The sequence below is a fragment of the Mustela erminea genome, chromosome X (assembly GCF_009829155.1).
Source record: "Mustela erminea isolate mMusErm1 chromosome X, mMusErm1.Pri, whole genome shotgun sequence".
Lineage (NCBI taxonomy): Eukaryota > Metazoa > Chordata > Mammalia > Carnivora > Mustelidae > Mustela > Mustela erminea.
Window position 1 is genome coordinate 41,724,755 of NC_045635.1, and position 17,760 is coordinate 41,742,514.

General features: G+C 48.7%; 2 protein-coding genes across 3 annotated transcripts in view; one reads left to right on the plus strand and one right to left on the minus strand.

The window, feature by feature from the left end:
• SYN1 (synapsin I) overlaps positions 1-17,760 on the minus strand; it is a 47,357-nt gene that overhangs the window by 9,141 nt on the left and 20,456 nt on the right. The window lies entirely within an intron of this gene.
• Positions 804-4,475, plus strand: TIMP1 (TIMP metallopeptidase inhibitor 1). Its single transcript, XM_032330008.1, has 6 exons — positions 804-915; positions 1,716-1,857; positions 2,590-2,669; positions 2,822-2,948; positions 3,204-3,328; positions 4,199-4,475. The coding sequence occupies exons 2-6, from the start codon at positions 1,737-1,739 to the stop codon at positions 4,367-4,369; spliced, it is 624 nt and encodes a 207-aa protein (XP_032185899.1). The 5' UTR covers positions 804-915; positions 1,716-1,736; the 3' UTR covers positions 4,370-4,475.

Below are 17,760 nucleotides of genomic sequence, written 5' to 3' on the forward strand. Positions count from 1 at the left end.
TTAAAGATTTTATTTTAAGTAATCTCCACACCCAACGTGGGGCTGGAACTCACAACCCCGAGATCAATAGTCAGCTCCGTGGACTGAGCCAGCCAGGAGCCCCTTCCTGTGTTTTTTTGAGGGGTTAAGATCCAGGCTCTGGTTTCAGGCCACCTGAGTTCAAATCCCAGTTCTGCTACTTACTAGCGGTGATCTTGGCTAAGTCACTTAACCCCTCCGTGCCTCAGTTGTCCTACCTTGTATTCCTCTTCCACTTGATGAGGGAGCACGAGGCTGGCTGAAGACAAAGGAAAAGCTGGCGCCTTGCATGACCCTCACCCCCCTCTCCATCTGCTCCCCGCACCTGCCTTATCTCTCTTCCCTGCTTCTACTCCATTTGTTTCCTCTCTGCCTTGCTTGCCCTTCACCAGACCTCCCAGGAGAGGGATTTCGGCTGTGCTAGGAGATCTCCCAGGAGAGGGATTTCGGCTGTGCTAGGCACATAGTAGGCGCACAAGCAATGTTTATTAAAGGGATGAACTCACTGGGGCTTCAGCCATGGGGAGGTGGGCGGGGGACTGGGTAGACTTTGGAGAGAGTTTGGAGAATTTAGGGAATTGCCTTGGGAGGGGGGCTAGTTCTGCCTCTAAGCCCTGCAACAGAGGCTGCCTGGAAGGTTGGTGACTGATGTGGAGATGGGGGTGGGTGGCCAGGGCGAGGCCCAGAGGGAGGGAGAGGAGGAGGGTGCATCTCCTTTTCGGCCCGCCCCTTGGCCTCCACCGAGGGTGGGCGGATGAGTAATGCATCCAGGAAGCCTGGAGGCCTGTGGTTTCCGCACCACTCCCACCCCCGCCCCTCGCGTGGACATTTATCCCCTGCTGCTCAGGCCCTGCCGCCATCGCCGCAGACCCAGCACCCCTGAGAGATACACCAGAGGTAGGCTGGGGCCCTGGGCAGCCCCGCGGGGCCTGGAGCCAGGCCGGAGCTTTCCTGCCAGACCCCTGGCCGCTCAGCCTGGCCGGCGGCGGGTTCTGGGATCCTGGGCTGGTCAATGGGAGGAGGGCGGGAGGGTGCTGGACCGGCTCCCCCGATCCCCACGCTCCAAACTCCTTGGAACCCCGACATCTACCCCGGACTCCTCTGAACCCATGAACCCCTAATATCACAGCTGCCTTCCAGGCCAACAGCTCCCCTAAATTCCGCTCCCCCAACCCTCCAGACTCCTAAGTCCCCAACTCCTCAACGTTCTCTGCTCCCAAATCCTTCAGGCACCCCGCCCCCTTAAGTCCCCAAACTTCCTGAACCCCCAATGTCCTCCCCATTCCTGAGCTTCTCTCCATTCCTCCAATCTTAATATGCACAACCCTGAAACCCCAAACTCCTCCAGCTCCCCAAACCCCAAATTCCTCACCCCAGCTTCTCGACCTTCCAACTTTCCAGCGTCCCTAAATCCTGTAACCCCTCTGCCCCCTTATTCTTTAAATCCCACAATCTCCTGCCCTCCCCACTCACCCAGTCCCTGAAATCGCTCAAATACCACAACTCCCAGACTCTCCCAACCCCCAGCCCTCTCAGCTCCTCTGGGCTCCCAACTCCCAAATCCCCAACTTCCTTAAAATCTCCACACACCTCCAACCCCTCAAGCCCAGAGTGCAGTGGCTTAGTTGCCTTCCAAGCTGGCAGTGGGGGTCGGAGGGGGTGCTGCACACATTGGCAGAGGACCACTGACCACTCCTCCCCAACCCACAGCACCCACCATGGCACCCTTGGCACCCCTGGCCTCCTGCATCCTGTTATTGCTGTGGCTGACAGCCCCCAGCAGGGCCTGTACCTGTGCCCCACCGCACCCGCAGACAGCCTTCTGCAACTCCCAGATCGGTGAGTGCACCCCACTCTGCCCCCCACACTCCGTGCTTTGGTTTCCCCTCAGTCCCGCAAGGTTCACAATGGCTCCTACCTTTAGAGCAATCCCACTCAGCCCTGCACTGACTGATTTAGACACCCTGGCATCCCCAGGCTTCCTTGATTTCTCCAGGCCCAGTCCCACCCCAGGGCCTTTGCACTGGCGGCTTCCTCTTCCTGGGACACCGTTTTGCGAAGGTCTTGGGGTGGGGCAGCCCCAGATGTCAGATGGTCTTCCTCGACTACTCTGTTCGAAATTTTAACCCCCATCCCCTAGTACTCCTGATCCCAGCTCTAAAATTCCCCAACACACTGAATACCTCCCATACGCTTATTTATTTCGCTTGTGTTCAGTCTCTTCCTGGCTAGAATGTGAGCTTCACAAGGGAGCGGGGCTTCTGTGGTTTCTGTTCACTGTGGTGTTCCTAACACCCATAGCAGTGCCTGGCACACGGCGTGCTCTGAAATATCTGTGGAGCGAATGAACACACGATGAGTATATGAGAAAGGCTTAAAGCAGCTCCTGGCAAAGAGTAGTCACTCAATATAGAGATTAATCGATTACCCAGGGTGTACATCAGTTGGCGTGCCAGCTGGTGTTCCAGCGATCCCTACTGAAGTCTGGGCTTCGCGAATGTTAGGACCGTGATTATTTTACTTTATTGGCTCAGGCAGTCCATTTGACTCGTCTTCCCCTCCCTCCTGCAGTCATCAGGGCCAAGTTCGTGGGGACCGCAGAAGTCAACCAGACCGACTTAAACCGGCGTTACGAGATCAAGATGACCAAGGTATCCCTCCCGCCCTTTCCCCAGCACTTCCTAACACCTTCCCGTCAAAGTCAAAGCCCAGGAAGTTAGCTGTGATGTCAGGATGCTAGAGAGGACTTCAGGGAAGAGCGTGGAGTGGGAGGGCTGTCAGTAAGACAGACTCTTGTTGACAGATGTTCAAAGGGTTCAGCGCCTTGGGGAATGCCTCTGACATCCGGTTCGTCGACACCCCCGCCCTGGAGAGCGTCTGCGGATACTTCCACAAGTCCCAGAACCGCAGCGAGGAGTTTCTCATCGCCGGTGAGGCCCCGCCCCCTCGCCCGGTGCCAGGCCAGCCGGTCCCTCCAACGCTGCCCCGCAGCCAGGACCAGGCGAGGCTCCGAGGGGCTGGTCCCAGTTGAAATGGGGACCACCCCGATCTCAGCCTATTAGAAAAGCCGGGGCTTTGCCCCGCCGGGGTCTGTGCTCCAGGGACGCCAATCAGGCGCCGTCCTGCCCACCCCCCCCCCAGCCCAGCCAATCAGCTGCTGCCTATTGCCCCCCCCAACACCCCAGGAAACCTGCAGAATGGACACCTGCAGATCAACACCTGCAGTTTCGTGGCTCCCTGGAACGGACTGAGTAGCTCTCAGCGTCGGGGCTTCACCAAGACCTATGCCGCCGGCTGCGAGGAGTGCACGGTGAGTAGCCTGGGCCCTGCCCCGCGCCTAGAAAGCGACCCTCGGGGCTCTTCCTCTAAACCGTGGCTTGTTTCTTGCTCCCTCTGGCTATTCCTTGTCCGTATGGCTGCTCCCCAAACCCTAGGGCTGCCCCTGATTTCTCTTGTTATTCCCCCGAACCTGACACTGTTCCCTGAAAATTCTGGTTGTTCTTAGCTGTGTCTGATTCCTGAGGACTCTGCCGTTCCCCTGACTGTCGGGCTGCTGCTTTTCCCTCTTAATCCCCCTTGTGACTATTTTCTAGACCCCCTGTCTATTCCTGATCCCCCCACCCCCACCCCGGGATTGTTTCTTGGTTCCCTAGAATGTTCTCCATGTTCCCAAAGTGCTGATCCCCCAACCCACTGACTCTTTCCCCAGCACCTCCGATTCTTGCTCTGACTGCCTCACACACAGGGGTGTGTTTTACGTTGCCCTTCTGACTGTCCAAGGCTTTCTCCCTATGGCCCTGAACGTCCTCTGATCCCAATGGCTGTGTCTGAGCCCCATGGCTCTTTCCTATTCCCAAGTCCCCACCCCCCATCCCTGGGCCAGCTGTTCCCTATCCTTCGGGATAGTTCCCTTGGAAGCCTGCCTGACCGCCCCCCACACATAACTGTTCCCCAACCAGTATTCCAGGAAACTGATCACAGTTGGCTGGATTACTGTGGCCAAGCCCAGTGACTGTTCCTCCAGCGGGAGGGGCTGTTCTCCAGTCTCTCCGCAGGTGGGGCAACACCAGGTCTCCCTAGCAGCTCAGTGTTGAAAACTGAGGAGGGGAAGATTCTGCTGTGTAGGGGAGGTAGGGGCAGGGGGAGAAGTACTGAGACACGCCTCCCTTCCCTCCACTAGGTGTTCCCCTGCTCATCCCTCCCCTGCAAGCTGCAGAGTGACACTCATTGCTTGTGGACCGACCAGTTCCTCTCCAGCTCGGACAAGGGTTTCCAGAGCCGCCAGCTTGCCTGCCTGCCCAAAGAGCCTGGGCTCTGCACCTGGCAGTCCCTGCGGTCTCGGGTGGCCTAGATCCCACCCCTGGCGGAAGCCGGAGCCTGCACAGTGTTCACCCCACTTCCCACTCCTGTCTGTCTTCATCCCACAATACAATGAAATAAAGAACTACCATCCAGCAGGCAGTGTCCCCGTGTCATGTCTGGGAACAAATCCATGTCGCTGATGACCTGGTGGCAGCACCAGGGGACCGAGGCTGAGGGGGGTGAGGGATGAGAAATCTGCATTTCACCTAAAATTTCAGGTATTGGGAGTCATTCTCCATGTTGGCATCGGCATTGGCACCCACGATCGGCCACACCAGCAATGGCCATTTCACCTGCATTACCCACCACAACGTACCAGATAATCTCGCTTTCCCTGATACTTAAGAACAGCTTACCAGGCTAATTTCTGATCCTGTTTGCACCGGGCCCTCTAGAAAATTATCCCACTACTGACAAATCACTACCTCCCTGGCAGACCCCTCCATTTCCAAGCCCCTCTCCAGTGGCCAAGCTCATCAACAAATGTCTGACTGATCAGCAAACAGCTCTCTTCCCCTGGACACTGTCCTGATGTCATCCAGGAGGAAGCCCTGTTCCATCCACATCTGTGGTACTGCCATCCCCACCCTTAGGTTTCGTACTGTGAGTCTGACTTAAGTGAAAGGGGAAAGCTGGGCGGGGGGGTCGCTCAGAGCGCCCCAGTGTCCCATCTCACCACGTGACCCAGCCAGGGCCTCTGGAAGAAGGGGCAGTCGGGGCTCCCCGCCTGTGGCCTGCGGGAGAGTGGCCATTTGAGGAATAGGAGGGAGGAGGAGAAGTTGTGATCTGGAAATCCCCACGCTCTGCCCTTCATCCCCTTCCCCTACTTCTCCCTAACTCCCCCCCACTTTTAATATTTATTTATTTATTTATTTGGGAGAGGGAGAGAGAGCAGGAGCAGGGAGGAAGGAGCATAGGGAGAGGGAGAAGCAGACTTCCCACTCAGCAGGGAGCCCGAGGCGGGGCTTGATCCCAGGACCCCAGGATCATCACCTGAGCCTAAGGCAGGCACTTATCGACTGAGCCACCCAGGGGCCCCTCCCCTAACTCCTTTGACTACCACTGAAGGCACTACAGCAGTGAAGTGCAGGTAGGGTTCAAAATCAAGACCAGCCAGGTATGTCAGCCTACACTGCCCATGTATCTCCCATACAGACGTTGCCTTATCCAAACTGGGGCCTCTAGACCCAAGCCTCACCTTTCTGGCTCATCTTCCCCCATAAATCCTGAGTGACAGATGCTCCAAACATTCCCTTCCGCAGGCCTTCTTGTTCCCCAGCAGGGCCCTTCCCAGTCTCTGGCTTCTGTCCCTTATGCCCCAAAGATCCTGATTCAAGTGAGCTCCTGGGACCCAGAACCTCAGACTGGTGCACACTAGAGCATCACCCTTGATCTGAACCTGCTTGCAAAAAGGCTCCAGTGCACCTTCTTAGGTGAAGGAAAGGAGGCCCCCTCCAGTGCCCTCCCATCGGACTGCCCACCGCTCCTAAAAAGAAGCCAGATCTCCTCCAGGGAGTTCTGGGGTCAGCAAGCTGGCCCCCTGGATCCTCTATGGCCCTCTGCTCTTGCACTCCTGGGAGATGCCCCCAGGGTCCAACATACGTCCTAAATCATGATGGGTAGATTTTGAGCTCTCTGCACCTGATTCTCTGCCCACTCCGGGGGCAACCACTGCACCGAAAATTTCTGTGTCAACATTGAGACCTCAGTTATGCCTTGGCAGGCTCTGAACCCTGTCCACTGGAAGGGGAAAATGGCTCCTTGGCTGATGCATGTGACTGTAAGGACCCTTGGTGCCCTCATTGCTATGGGCTCAGCTGCTCCCAACAGTTCACCAAACCCTAGTAGCAGCTCACTGCATTCTTCCACTGTTGTTCCCTGGTCCCAGGGCCCAGTCTCCGAGCCCTTGGCTGGGCTGGAATCCGTGGGAGGAAGGTGAGTAGGACGAGGCAGCGGAAAAGGCCAGAGCCGAGCGTGGAGGCCGGTCTCCCGCCGCCTTGCCTGCCAGCAGGTGGTGCCCTGGTTCCAGACGGCAGGGCTTCAAGGCCGGCCGACCAGCAGGCCCTGTGGAGGCCAGAACAACATCCTAGGCCACCTCCCCAAGCAGGAGCCCCTGGCAGGATTTCTATGGTCCTGGGGTCCCTACATTCTCCCCATAGCTCTTCTGAGCTTCTCCAGTAAAGTGAGTCACACGCCCCCACCCCCAGCATTCCATGTGTCTGGGTGTGAATCTCTCTGCTCGGGACAGACGGGACAGACGGATGGCTGAGAGGAAGCACGTGGTGATGACAGCCCTGTGAGGTGTGCAGCACAGGGTCGGGGGTGGGGGGGCGGTCCCAGCTTAACAGGTGGCCGGGGGGCTGGCCCTCATCTGAACCTCATCTGAGCCTCAATAATTCTCCCTAAAAAAATAGGCCTCAAGATGCCTACTCAGAATCCTTCTTTTTTTTTTTTTTTTTTAAAAAAAAGATTTTATTTACTTGACAGACAGAGATCACAAGTAGGCAGAGAGGCAGAGAGAGAGGAGGAGGCAGGCTCCCTGCTGAGCAGAGAGCCCGATGTGGGGCTCGATCCCAGGACCCTGGGATCATGACCTGAGCCGAAAGCAGAGGCTTTAACCCACTGAGCCACCCAGGCGCCCCATGAATCCTTCTGAGGTCCATGCTATGGTTGGAGGATGGTTAATGTGTGCGTTCGTCCCATGGGTATTTTTTTTCAGGTCAAAACACAAAACGCTCATAAATAACAACTTCATGGGTAATATCACTAACAGTGACTTTGTTTCTAGACAGGCGACGTGTGGTGAATAAGAACATGAACATGAAGGCTGGAGCCAGGCCATTTGCATCCCAGTCCTGCCCTTTCCCTATACAAGCCCTATGTCCTTGGGGAAGTCACATGACCTCTTTGTGTCTCAGTTTCCACATCTGTAAAATGGGGATAGAAAGAATGCCTAACTCGCAGGGACAGTGTTTGCAATAAATGAGGTCATACGTAGCACTTACAAGTATTAGTTATCATTAGTAGTAGCTGTATGCCGAATATAATTTCACATATAACAACAGTAGTGATCATTCTTATCAGTAACGATTATTTACAGTATTGTAAATAATGTATAATATCAGTAGTAATAATTTAATGCACTCGGAAAACCTTAGTTTAACTTGAGATCCTGGTAACCTCCCCAGAGATGTTATAGATGTTTAATATGCTCGTTTGGGATGTTTTTTCTTATTCCTCTGAAGCTTGTACATTTTTTCCCAGTGAGCAAGTCTCCCCGACCGAAAAACACCAACATTTTCAAAGCCTTCTAAGGAACCGCCCCCAAGTCAGTGATAATGTTCCCCGCTATCAAGTCCTCACCGTGGTGACGAAATCACGGCACATACAAATCTCTTCTCAACAGAAGATTGTCAGTAAGACCACAGGTGACCAGTTTCTAAGTACTTGCTAAATCTTTTCTTGGAAAAGTTCCCTCTTCTCACTCTACAAATCCCCTCTTTCACAACTACCCCCATAACAAATATCTCTGTTGAGCTACTGCCTTATTCATAAATACCCCACTGACATCTCCCCATTGGTGACCCCCCACTGACAAATCTCCCCATTTATAAATACCTGGCAGCAATCTATCACCCACTGAGGGATCCCAGGGACAAATATCTCTCTTCATAATTACCCATCATCTGCATATCCCCTACTGACCACCCAGTTCACAAATCTATTTGCAAATGATATATTCCCGATTTATGACATAATTCTCATGGACAATCTTTTTTTTTTTAAAGGATTTTATTTTGGGATGCCTGGGTGACTCAGTCAGTTAATCAACTGCTTTTGGTTCAGGTCATGATCCCAGGGTCCTGGGATCAAGCCCCAGGTCGGGCTCCCTGCTTCTCCCTCTGCCCCTCCCCCTCCGCTCCTGCTCAGGCACTCTCTGTCCCTCTCTCAAAAATAAATAAATAAAATCTTTTTTAACCCACTGAGCCATCCAGGCATCCCCAAATAAAATCTTTTTTAAAAACAGATTTTATTTTAAGTAATCTCTACACCCAACCTGGAGCTCAAACTTAGAACTCTGAGATCAAAAGTCACATGCTTTGTTTACTGAACCCAGCCAGTCACCATCCCCCACTGACAAGCTTTATCGACAAATCACCCTATTCCTGTATCTCTACCCACTGACATATCTCCTCATTCAGACAGGCCCATCAAAATGCTCCCATTGATAAACCCCCTTGTCAAATCTTCCCATTCAGAAATACCTACCACTGATCTCTATCTCATTGATTAGCCTGCTTGCAAATCTTTCCATTCATTGAGCCCCATATAGCCCCCTATTGATCGACCCTCATTGAAATTTCCCCATCCTTAGATACCTCCAGTTGGAAAAATGTCCTTGCTGGAACAGCTTCCAATGTATTACCGTATATGTTGAAATATCTCTCCCCAGCCCACCAATGACAGATGAAGAGGTATATTTCTTTTCTTTTTGGGGGGGGATTAAAAAAATTTTTTTAAAGATTTTATTTATTTATTTGACAGACAGAGATCACAAGTAGGCAGAGAGGCAGGCAGAGAGAGAGAGAGGAGGAAGCAGGCTCCCTGCTGAGCAGAGAGCCCAATGCGGGGCTCGATCCCAGGACCCTGGGATCATGACTTGAGCCGAAAGCAGAGGCTTTAACCCACTGAGTCACCCAGGCGCCCCTAAAAAAATTTTTTTAAGTAATTTTTACATCCAACCTGGGGCTTGAACTCAGAACCCTGAGATCAAGAGCCTCATGCTCCACTGACTGTGCTGACAGAGCCAGCCAGGCGTTCTACATGAAGAAGCAGATTTCTATAATAAGACCAGCCCTTTCTTTTCCTCAGTAATGATGGACACCTAGGTCTCACCATCCAGCCCTGGACGCCTCCTCTATGGCAGTAGTGAAAACCCCAAAACCAACTCTTATCACACCGGAAAGCTTGCTCCAAAGGAAACAATTAGGACACAGGCTGTCTTTCAGTGTGGGAATGAAGGTGGAGATTTTTTAAAAAAAAAAAAAAAAAAAAAAAAAAAGGATAAGTTGAAAGTCTCTTTAAGAGGCCACTGGAACCTCAGATGGACTGCCCAACTCCTGATTCCCCACTCCACTAGAAGGCTGGAGGTACGCTTCCTTGAAAGAAGAAAAGAGAGCTTATGTGTGCAGGGATACCCACGCCACACCTTCCTCTTGTTGACTATTTTTTTACAAAGTTTTTTTTTTAATTTATTTGACACATAGAGATCACAAGTAAGCAGAGAGGCAGGCGGGCGGGGAGAGAAGCAGGCTCCCTGCTGAGCAGAGAGCCCGGTGTGGGGCTGGATCCCATGACCCTGGGATCATGACCTGAGCCAAAGGCAGGGGCTTTAACCCATTGAGCCACCCAGGTGCCCCTCTTGTTGACTATTTATCTACCCCTGAACTTGGGTCTCTTGCTGAACCTTTGAGGAGAGCTATAGCTCTGATGGATGGAGGTGGGACCGCTGGCCAGAGGCCCAGACTCAGTGTCTTCCCTCACCCCACCATGGGGCCTCCCCCTGGCCCCAGGACCCTGAAAAGCAGTAGTGTTAGAGAGGTGCTCCCTGAATCTTCTCCTGCTTAGGGGTGAGCTGGGCCAGAGAAAGACCATTTATCAGCTCTAACCCCTACCCATGTCTCTCAAGCACCTGCCATGAGTCCCACCTTCCTGCTGGTTCTTGCTTTGCTCCTGGCTCTGTCCGTGACCACCCTTGGGCAAGCCTTTGGATGCTACCATCCACACACCCATACTATTTATCATAACCCAGACATGGATAAGTCTGGCCAGACCTTGGAGAGGCCTCCAACAGAGGGGCTCATGGTGAGGTTCCAGAAGGGGAGGTAAAGTCCCCTGAGGTGAGAGAACCTGGAGGGGAGGTGCTCTGCAAACTTTTTTTCAGGAGTTTTAGGGATGGTGGAAATCTTGCCTCAACCCAAAAGGGTTCCCTGACACATTTCTCCCATTCCTAGTTCTCATGGCTTAATTCCAGGGGCTAGTCCTCCTCATGCGGGACCATGATGTGGGAGACTTTGCCAACCTCTTCCTCACACCTGTCTCCCCACCAAAATATAAGTCCCTGACCCTGCACTGGCAGAGGAAATGGGTGAGTCTCTGAGACCAAAAAGCTACTGATGTAATACTAAGACCTCAGTCCCTCACCCCATAAATGCTCCTCGGGGTACCTCTCCCTTTCCTTCCTTGTTTCACAAACAATCAAGGTTCCTAAAGGGGAACCTCTGGTTCACAAGTGTACCTAAATATAAAGAGCAATGTGGTTCGTTCTATTTACATGCTCATGAAGAACAGCTGAGACATCCATGAGAAGAGTCTCTACCCTGCATGGACTCCTCATCCTCAGGCTTCTCCCCATCTCAGTCCTGGAACTCCGTACCCCCTGCCCAGGATATTTTTCCCACAAGTGCCCCCCCCCCCAGGATACTGTGCCCCCAGTTTAGACTAATCCCAGCAAATTCTATCCCAATACCATAGTGTTCTGAGCTTTGGGGATTGACCACTAGCGGATCACATTCCTAGCCAAGGGACTTCTGGTCACACCTTACTGACCTCCGGGAGTCAGGGATGGCATTTGTCCTCTCTAGGCTCTGCAAGAGATGGGAACTTGCACTTCCGGAAATGAGTGGTGTATCCTCGGAAGGGGCTTTGAGAGGAGCCTGTCAGGGAGGCTTCCTCAATATCTACAGGGAAGGGTGCCCCAGGGTGGGCGGTTGGGTGTTGAGTGTGTCTCTCAGGTGTGCGTGGCCACAGTGCCACTCTTCCCTGTTCTTTCTGCTCCCCGCTCCCTCCCTGCATCTCCTGCCCCTTCACCCTGTTCCCCGTGTCCCCTGCCCCCTGCTTCTCCTCCACGTCCCCTCTCCCTCTCCCTGCTCCTGCTCCTGCTCCCTCTCCTAGCTCCCTTCTTCCCACCCTGCTCCTCCCTGCTTCCCCACCATGAGCTACTCCCTTTCCCTCTTCTCTGGCCCCTCTGCCCATCCTTTGTGCCCACCACCCTGCTCTCCTTGAAGCAAAAAGCTATGAGAAGTGTGAGGAGGGGTGCTCTGCCCAACCACTTCTACATGCCTTCCTGCCAGCAGCGCCCCCCCCCAACAAAGCCACATCCGTAAGTCCCAACCTTGCACAGTGTCTGTGGAGGGACACCTGCTTATCTGAGCATGGGCAAGAACATGAAGCCATGAGGAGAGCCTGGGTGGCTCAGTCATTATGCTTAAGCAGCTGCCTTCGGCTCAGGTTACAATCCAAGATCCCAGGGGCCTTGGATCTAGACCCTCATCGGGCTCCCTGCTCAGCGGGGAGTCTGCTTTTCCCTCTCCCTCTGCCCCTCCCCCCGCTTGTGCTCTCTCTTGCGCCCTCTTTCAAATAAATAAAACCTTAAAAAAAAAAAAGAGCATGAAGCCACGAACTTGGCTGCCTTCCCTGATGACCCAGTATCTGCTCTTGAACCCTCAGGTACAACGGCCTTCTGCCTGGAGCCCGGCCTTCTACTCAGCCACAGCAAGTAAGGGACTCTCCACCTTTCTCACTTGCAAGACTCCTCAAGCCCACCAACTTCCCACTACTGGCCCCTCAAGCCTCCCACAGACCATCGCCTTCTACCTGTTCTAGGGATCTATCTGATGACATCGTATTTCTTTGTCTGGACACAAACAACAGGAATGCGTTCACTTTGCGACAATGTAAGAAGCTGCACACTTGGGACGGGGTCCTCTCTCCTGGACTTGTCATATCTCCGTAAGATTGGGCCCTCCAAAGAAAACTCCCCATCCTCTTGATGCGTCTCCCACGTGCCTTCCTTCATTGCCTTACTTACTCCTGCCCTCTCTTTTTTCACAAAATCCTTACATGCCTGACTGTTGACTCACACTCCCAAGCACCCATCTCCTTCCCCACAGCACGAAATCCATGAATCCTGGGCCTAGAGAAGGGACTGGATCTTGACAAGCCTTGGGATCAGACTCCACCTGTTCTCCTGGGAACCCTCCATACATACTCACTGAGCCATATATCACCTGGAGTGTAGGAAGCAAGGGAGGGGAAGCAACCCTGATGATTCCTGGTGCCCTGCAGCCTGGATGGGAGTAGATGGGGTAGTGGAGTCAGAGTCTCCATAGGTACCTCCCACCACGTGATGGAGGTTGGGCAACCTTCCCACCAGAGCTTCAAAAGTACGGGGTGGGGAAGACAGCTTCCACAAATCCAGGCCTACCTTATGCCCCTCCATGCTGCACACTGAGATGGGGGACAAAAGAGGAAATGTGAGTGGCAAGCTAGCCTGCAGGAAGTCCAATGCCCATGTGATCCAGCCGCCATCATCCATCACCCGCCATTAGCTCTGTCTTCTTCCCGGCCTCTTCGGTCCTGTTCTTCCTGCCTATGTATAGCTACAGAACAGCCAGGAGGTGGGACTGCCTTACTAGGTATCAGTAGTCAATGAGAAAATATAGTCATTAAGCTAGGGTTGCCCCAGGACAGGTGTAAAGAAAGTGACCAATGGACTGGATCAGAGTCCAGAACTGGCCCCCATTAACACATGAGATTTGGGTACACGGCGTAGGTGGCATACCAGATCTGTGGGGGAGGAAAGGAAAGATATGAAAGTGGATCTCAACCTACTTCATCCTGTATAGGAAAATCAATTCTAAAGAACATGCGTAATAAAGACATTTGTGAGAGTGCTACTTCTTCGCTATGTGAAGAACAGTGTTACATAAGTGAATGGACATTTCAACCATCCTGTAATGCATGTAGAGAAGTGTTCTCAAGAACACATGTAATAGAGATGTCCATAACAGCGTTAAAAAAAAGGGGAAAAAATCATTTCAGACAAAGGATTTAAATGTCAAAAACAAAGCTTGCCACTTTTATCATCCACTAGATTCCCATGTGTACATGGATCTATATCTGGACTTTAATTTTTCTTTTAGTCTGCCAGACTGCCCATTCATGTGTCAGCATCATATTGTTTAAATTAGAAAACCTTCATAGAATGTTTGCTGGCAGAGGCATTAGACTCCCTCAAGGCTGTTAGGGCTAATACCCCCCACCCCCCATTATTGCTTTTCTTTTTTTTTTTTTAAATGGATATTCTTCCATGTTTGCATTTTTTTTAAATTTTTTAAAAGATTTTTTATTTATTTATTTGACAGAGAGAAATCACAAGTAGACGGAGAGGCAGGCAGAGAGAGAGAGAGGGAAGCAGGCTCCCTGCTGAGCAGAGAGCCCGATGCGGGACTCAATCCCAGGACCCTGAGATCATGACCTGAGCCGAAGGCAGCGGCTTAACCCACTGAGCCACCCAGGCGCCCCCCATGTTTGCATTTTCATGTGAAGTTCACTATCAACTTTTATCAGTTGCAGATAAAAGCTTATAGGTATGTTTCTGGGGATCACATTGCATTTATAAATGAAGACTTGAGAAGGGAAACTGACATCTTTATGATACTAATTCATCCTATCCAAGAACAAGGAATGTCTTTGCTTTTGTGTGAGTCTACCTTTGTGTCTTTCAGGAAGTGTTTTAAATTTTCCTTCATATAAGTTTGCATTACTCCTTGTTGACTTTATCATGACAGATCTTATCCTTTTTTGTTATCATAAATAGCGTTTTCCCTTATATTATATATCTGGTTCTTTGTGTGTGTGAAAACTAATTTCTATATATTGATTTTATATTCTACTGTATTACTGAATTCTTTATTGCTTGAATTAACTTTATTATTGGTTCTCCTGGAAATTTCCAGGTATACTATTGGTATTGTCTTAAACAGAGATATTTTTTTAGGGACCTTGGGTGGCTCAGTCAGTTAAGTGACTGCCTTCAGCTCAAGTCATTATCCTGGAGTCCCAGGATCTGAGTCCTGCAACAGTCTCCCTGCTCAGTGGGGAGTCTGCTTCTCCCTCTGACCCTCCCCTTTAGTGCTCTCTCTCTCACACACTCTCTCTCAAATAAATAAACAAAATCTTTTAAAAATAGAGATATTTTTGTATCTTCTTTACCCATACTTACATCTATAATTATTTTTCTTAGTCTAACTGCATTGGTCTAATACCTCTAAGTACAACTTTGAAAAGGAGTGCAGACAGAGGGCATTGCTTTGTTTCTTTTTTTTTTGTTTTTAAAGATTTTATTTATTTATTTGACAGACAGAGATCACAAGTAGGCAGAGAGTCAGGCGGGGGGGGGGGGGGAAGCAGGCTCCCCGCCAAGCAGAAAGCCTGATGCGGGGCTCGATCCCAGGACCCCAGGACCATGACCTGAGCCGAAGGCAGAGGCCCAACCCACTGAGCCACCCAGGCACCCCATTGCCTTGTTTCTGATCTTAGTGGAAATGCCTTCCATGTTGTCTCATTAGGATAACTTTAGGATTGACGTATACAAATTTTATCATGTTAAGAAGTTATCAGTTGATTTCTATTTTTGAATGATCATATCAGAATTCTGCCAAAGTCTTTTAAAATAGCTATGGAAACATCATATGGTTTTCTCTTTAGATCTATTAATAAATTGTATGATATTAACACATTACTTATAAAGAACCATCCTTGCATTCCCAGAAGGAAACTCACTTACTGGGTTATGCTACATTATTTTCTTAATGTAGTTTTGAATTAATTTGCTGAAATTTCAGTTAGGATTATTGCACTGTTATTAACAAGTGAAAATAGTTCATGCTTTTTTGAGTGCAGTAAACGTTATAATTGCTTTAGGAAAACCATGTGGAAATTTCTTTTCATTCTCTGTTCTCTGGAACAATTTATTTGGCATTAGGATTAACTGTTCTGTAAGTTTGGAGACTTCTCCTGTGAAACCATCTGGGCCCAATGCTTTTTTATGAGGCAGTTTCTTACTCACTTTCTCTTTTGTTTTATGGAAATTGGCCTTTTAAGCTCTAATGGGGTCAATTTTGGTAAATTGTGCTTTCCTAAATTGGCTAGGAAATTATCCGTTCTGTCTAGGTTTTAAAAATTTGTATGCTTTTTAATATTTTGACTTTTGGATCATGCTAATGTCTTAAATGAAAAAATATAATTAAGTCATAGATAGGGAAAAGACTAAAATTTAATAGAAAGAGAAACAAATTATATTTGAAATACAATGAATAAGGTAATTGTGCTGAATGAAAAATAAAATAACCAAGAAACTTTTGAATATAGCACTTTGACTATACATCCTCATCTGAAGATCTAAAAAGGGCAAACAAATCTCAGGCTTTTAATTTGTTTTTCATAGTGGTGTGGATGTTGAAATTCTAAAAATACATTCTGTGTATCGTGGGACTGAGCAAATGAGTAAACACACTGATGATATTGGAAGCTAGTGTTCTCATTGTTATAGAAGATAACATATGTATATATTGTATATATACATATATATACACAACACATTTATATATATATAAATGTGTTCACACTGATACCTCTAATTGTAACCCAACACATCACAGGGTCCCATCTAGCTTTCCCCAGTCTATACTTATATTTTTCTATATATATATGTATATATAATATTATATATATATGTATACATATATATACATATATATATAAATTTCTTTGCTCTATATAATGAGAAGGCCTAGAAGCAAAGATATTCTAGTATCAATGAGTACATCTGGCTTCCACACCCTGGTTTTGAAATGCTATCATCTTAGGGCTGGGGTGGGAAAGAGGAAGGTGTGTCTGGAAGTGATGTCAGTGGAATGCCAGAGTAAGGGCCTATAAAAATCTTCTCTTCCATAAAAGCAATGGGAATACAGGAAAAAATTGTCAAAATTAATTTTTCAGAACTCTAAAAATTGGCCAAAGGCTTATAATAATTCAGGAAGTATCTATTCAAGAAAAGTGGCTGAATCTCAGTAAGAACAGTATGCTTTGTGGCATTCGGACTTTCTCTGTTTCCATCACCTTCTCCCTACCTCCACAACAGCCTTGAAAATCAACAGTCTTGTAGTCCTGATGAAAACCAGCAGCCTATCAGCCAGAGCGGGAGGAAGAACAGGGTTGGAATTTCCTCCAAAAGTCCCATTCCTAGAGAACTATCTTCATTTGACCTATCTGGCACTTTCCTAGAAAACTCCATTCACAGGGCTTGTCTATTTGATTTGACTCAAAGTTCACCTAGTGTGAACAGCTTTCCCTGTTTTTTTGTTTTTGTTTTTTTAAAAACAATCAGTAGCAATTGTTTAGCATAGCAAGTGCTGGAGGCAGTGATTATAGCTAGGACAAACATTACAAGCAGACCAAAAAACCTAACAGGAAAAGTTGGGTAAGGAGATCTTCATAGGAGGCTTTGAAAAACATTGACAAATTCCCAAGAATCTAGAAAACCACAAATATGCCTGAGGCTGTGTGCATGCTCAGGATCTCTGGCTGACCTTGAGGCTCTGCAAAACCAGGAAGTAAAGGCTAAGACAAAATTGCAAACAGCCTGTCAGAGCACTGAAGGCAGGCCCCAACAGGTGCACAGGGTCCATCAGCAAAGCAGGTTGAGAGAGAACATACCTCAACATAAGTTAAGGACTTACATGAAAAGTTCACAACTAACATCTTACTCAATGGGGAAAAACTGAGAGTTTTTCCTCTAAGATCAGGAACATGATAGGGACGTCCACTCTCACCACTTTTATTCAACATACTACTGGAAGTCCTAGCCACAGCAATCAGACAAGAAAAAGAAATAAAAGTCACCTGAATTAGTAAGGAAGAAGTAACATTTTCAATGTTTGCAGATGAAATGATATTATATATAAAAAACCCTAAATATTCCACCAAAAAACTACTAGAACTGATTGCTGAATTCAGAAAAGTCACAGGATATAAAATTAATATACAGAAATCTGTTGCATTTCTATATACTATCAATGAAGTAGCAGAAAGAGAAACTAAGAAACTAATTAAGAGAAATTAACGGACAATCCCATTTACAACTGCACCAAAAGTGATAAAATAAAATAAAATGAAATAAAATAAAATAAACGTAACCAAGGACATGGAAGATCCATACTCTGAAAACCATAAAACACTGTTGAGAGAAATTGAAAATGAAACAAACAAATGGAAAGGTATTCCGTACTCATGGACTGGGAGAACCATTATTGTTAAAACGTCCATACAACCCAAAGCAATATACAGATTTAAGTAATCCCCATCAAAATGTCAATAGCATTTTCCACAAAACTAGAACAGATGATCCTAAAATTTGTATGGAACCACAAGAGACCCCAAATAGCCAAAGAAATTTTGAAAAAGAAGAACAAAACTAACAGTATCACAATCCCAGATTTGAAGATATACTACAGAGCTGCAGTAATCAAAACAGTA

What these genes read in the sequence shown, in the direction of transcription:
- TIMP1 (XM_032330008.1), top strand. Translation starts at nt 1,737, where the DNA reads ATGGCACCCTTGGCACCCCTGGCCTCCTGCATCCTGTTATTGCTGTGG. An exon ending in ACGAGATCAAGATGACCAAG is followed by an intron (nt 2,670 to 2,821) that starts GTATCCCTCCCG and finishes TCTTGTTGACAG; the next exon opens with ATGTTCAAAGGGTTCAGCGC. An exon ending in CCGGCTGCGAGGAGTGCACG is followed by an intron (nt 3,329 to 4,198) that starts GTGAGTAGCCTG and finishes TCCCTCCACTAG; the next exon opens with GTGTTCCCCTGCTCATCCCT.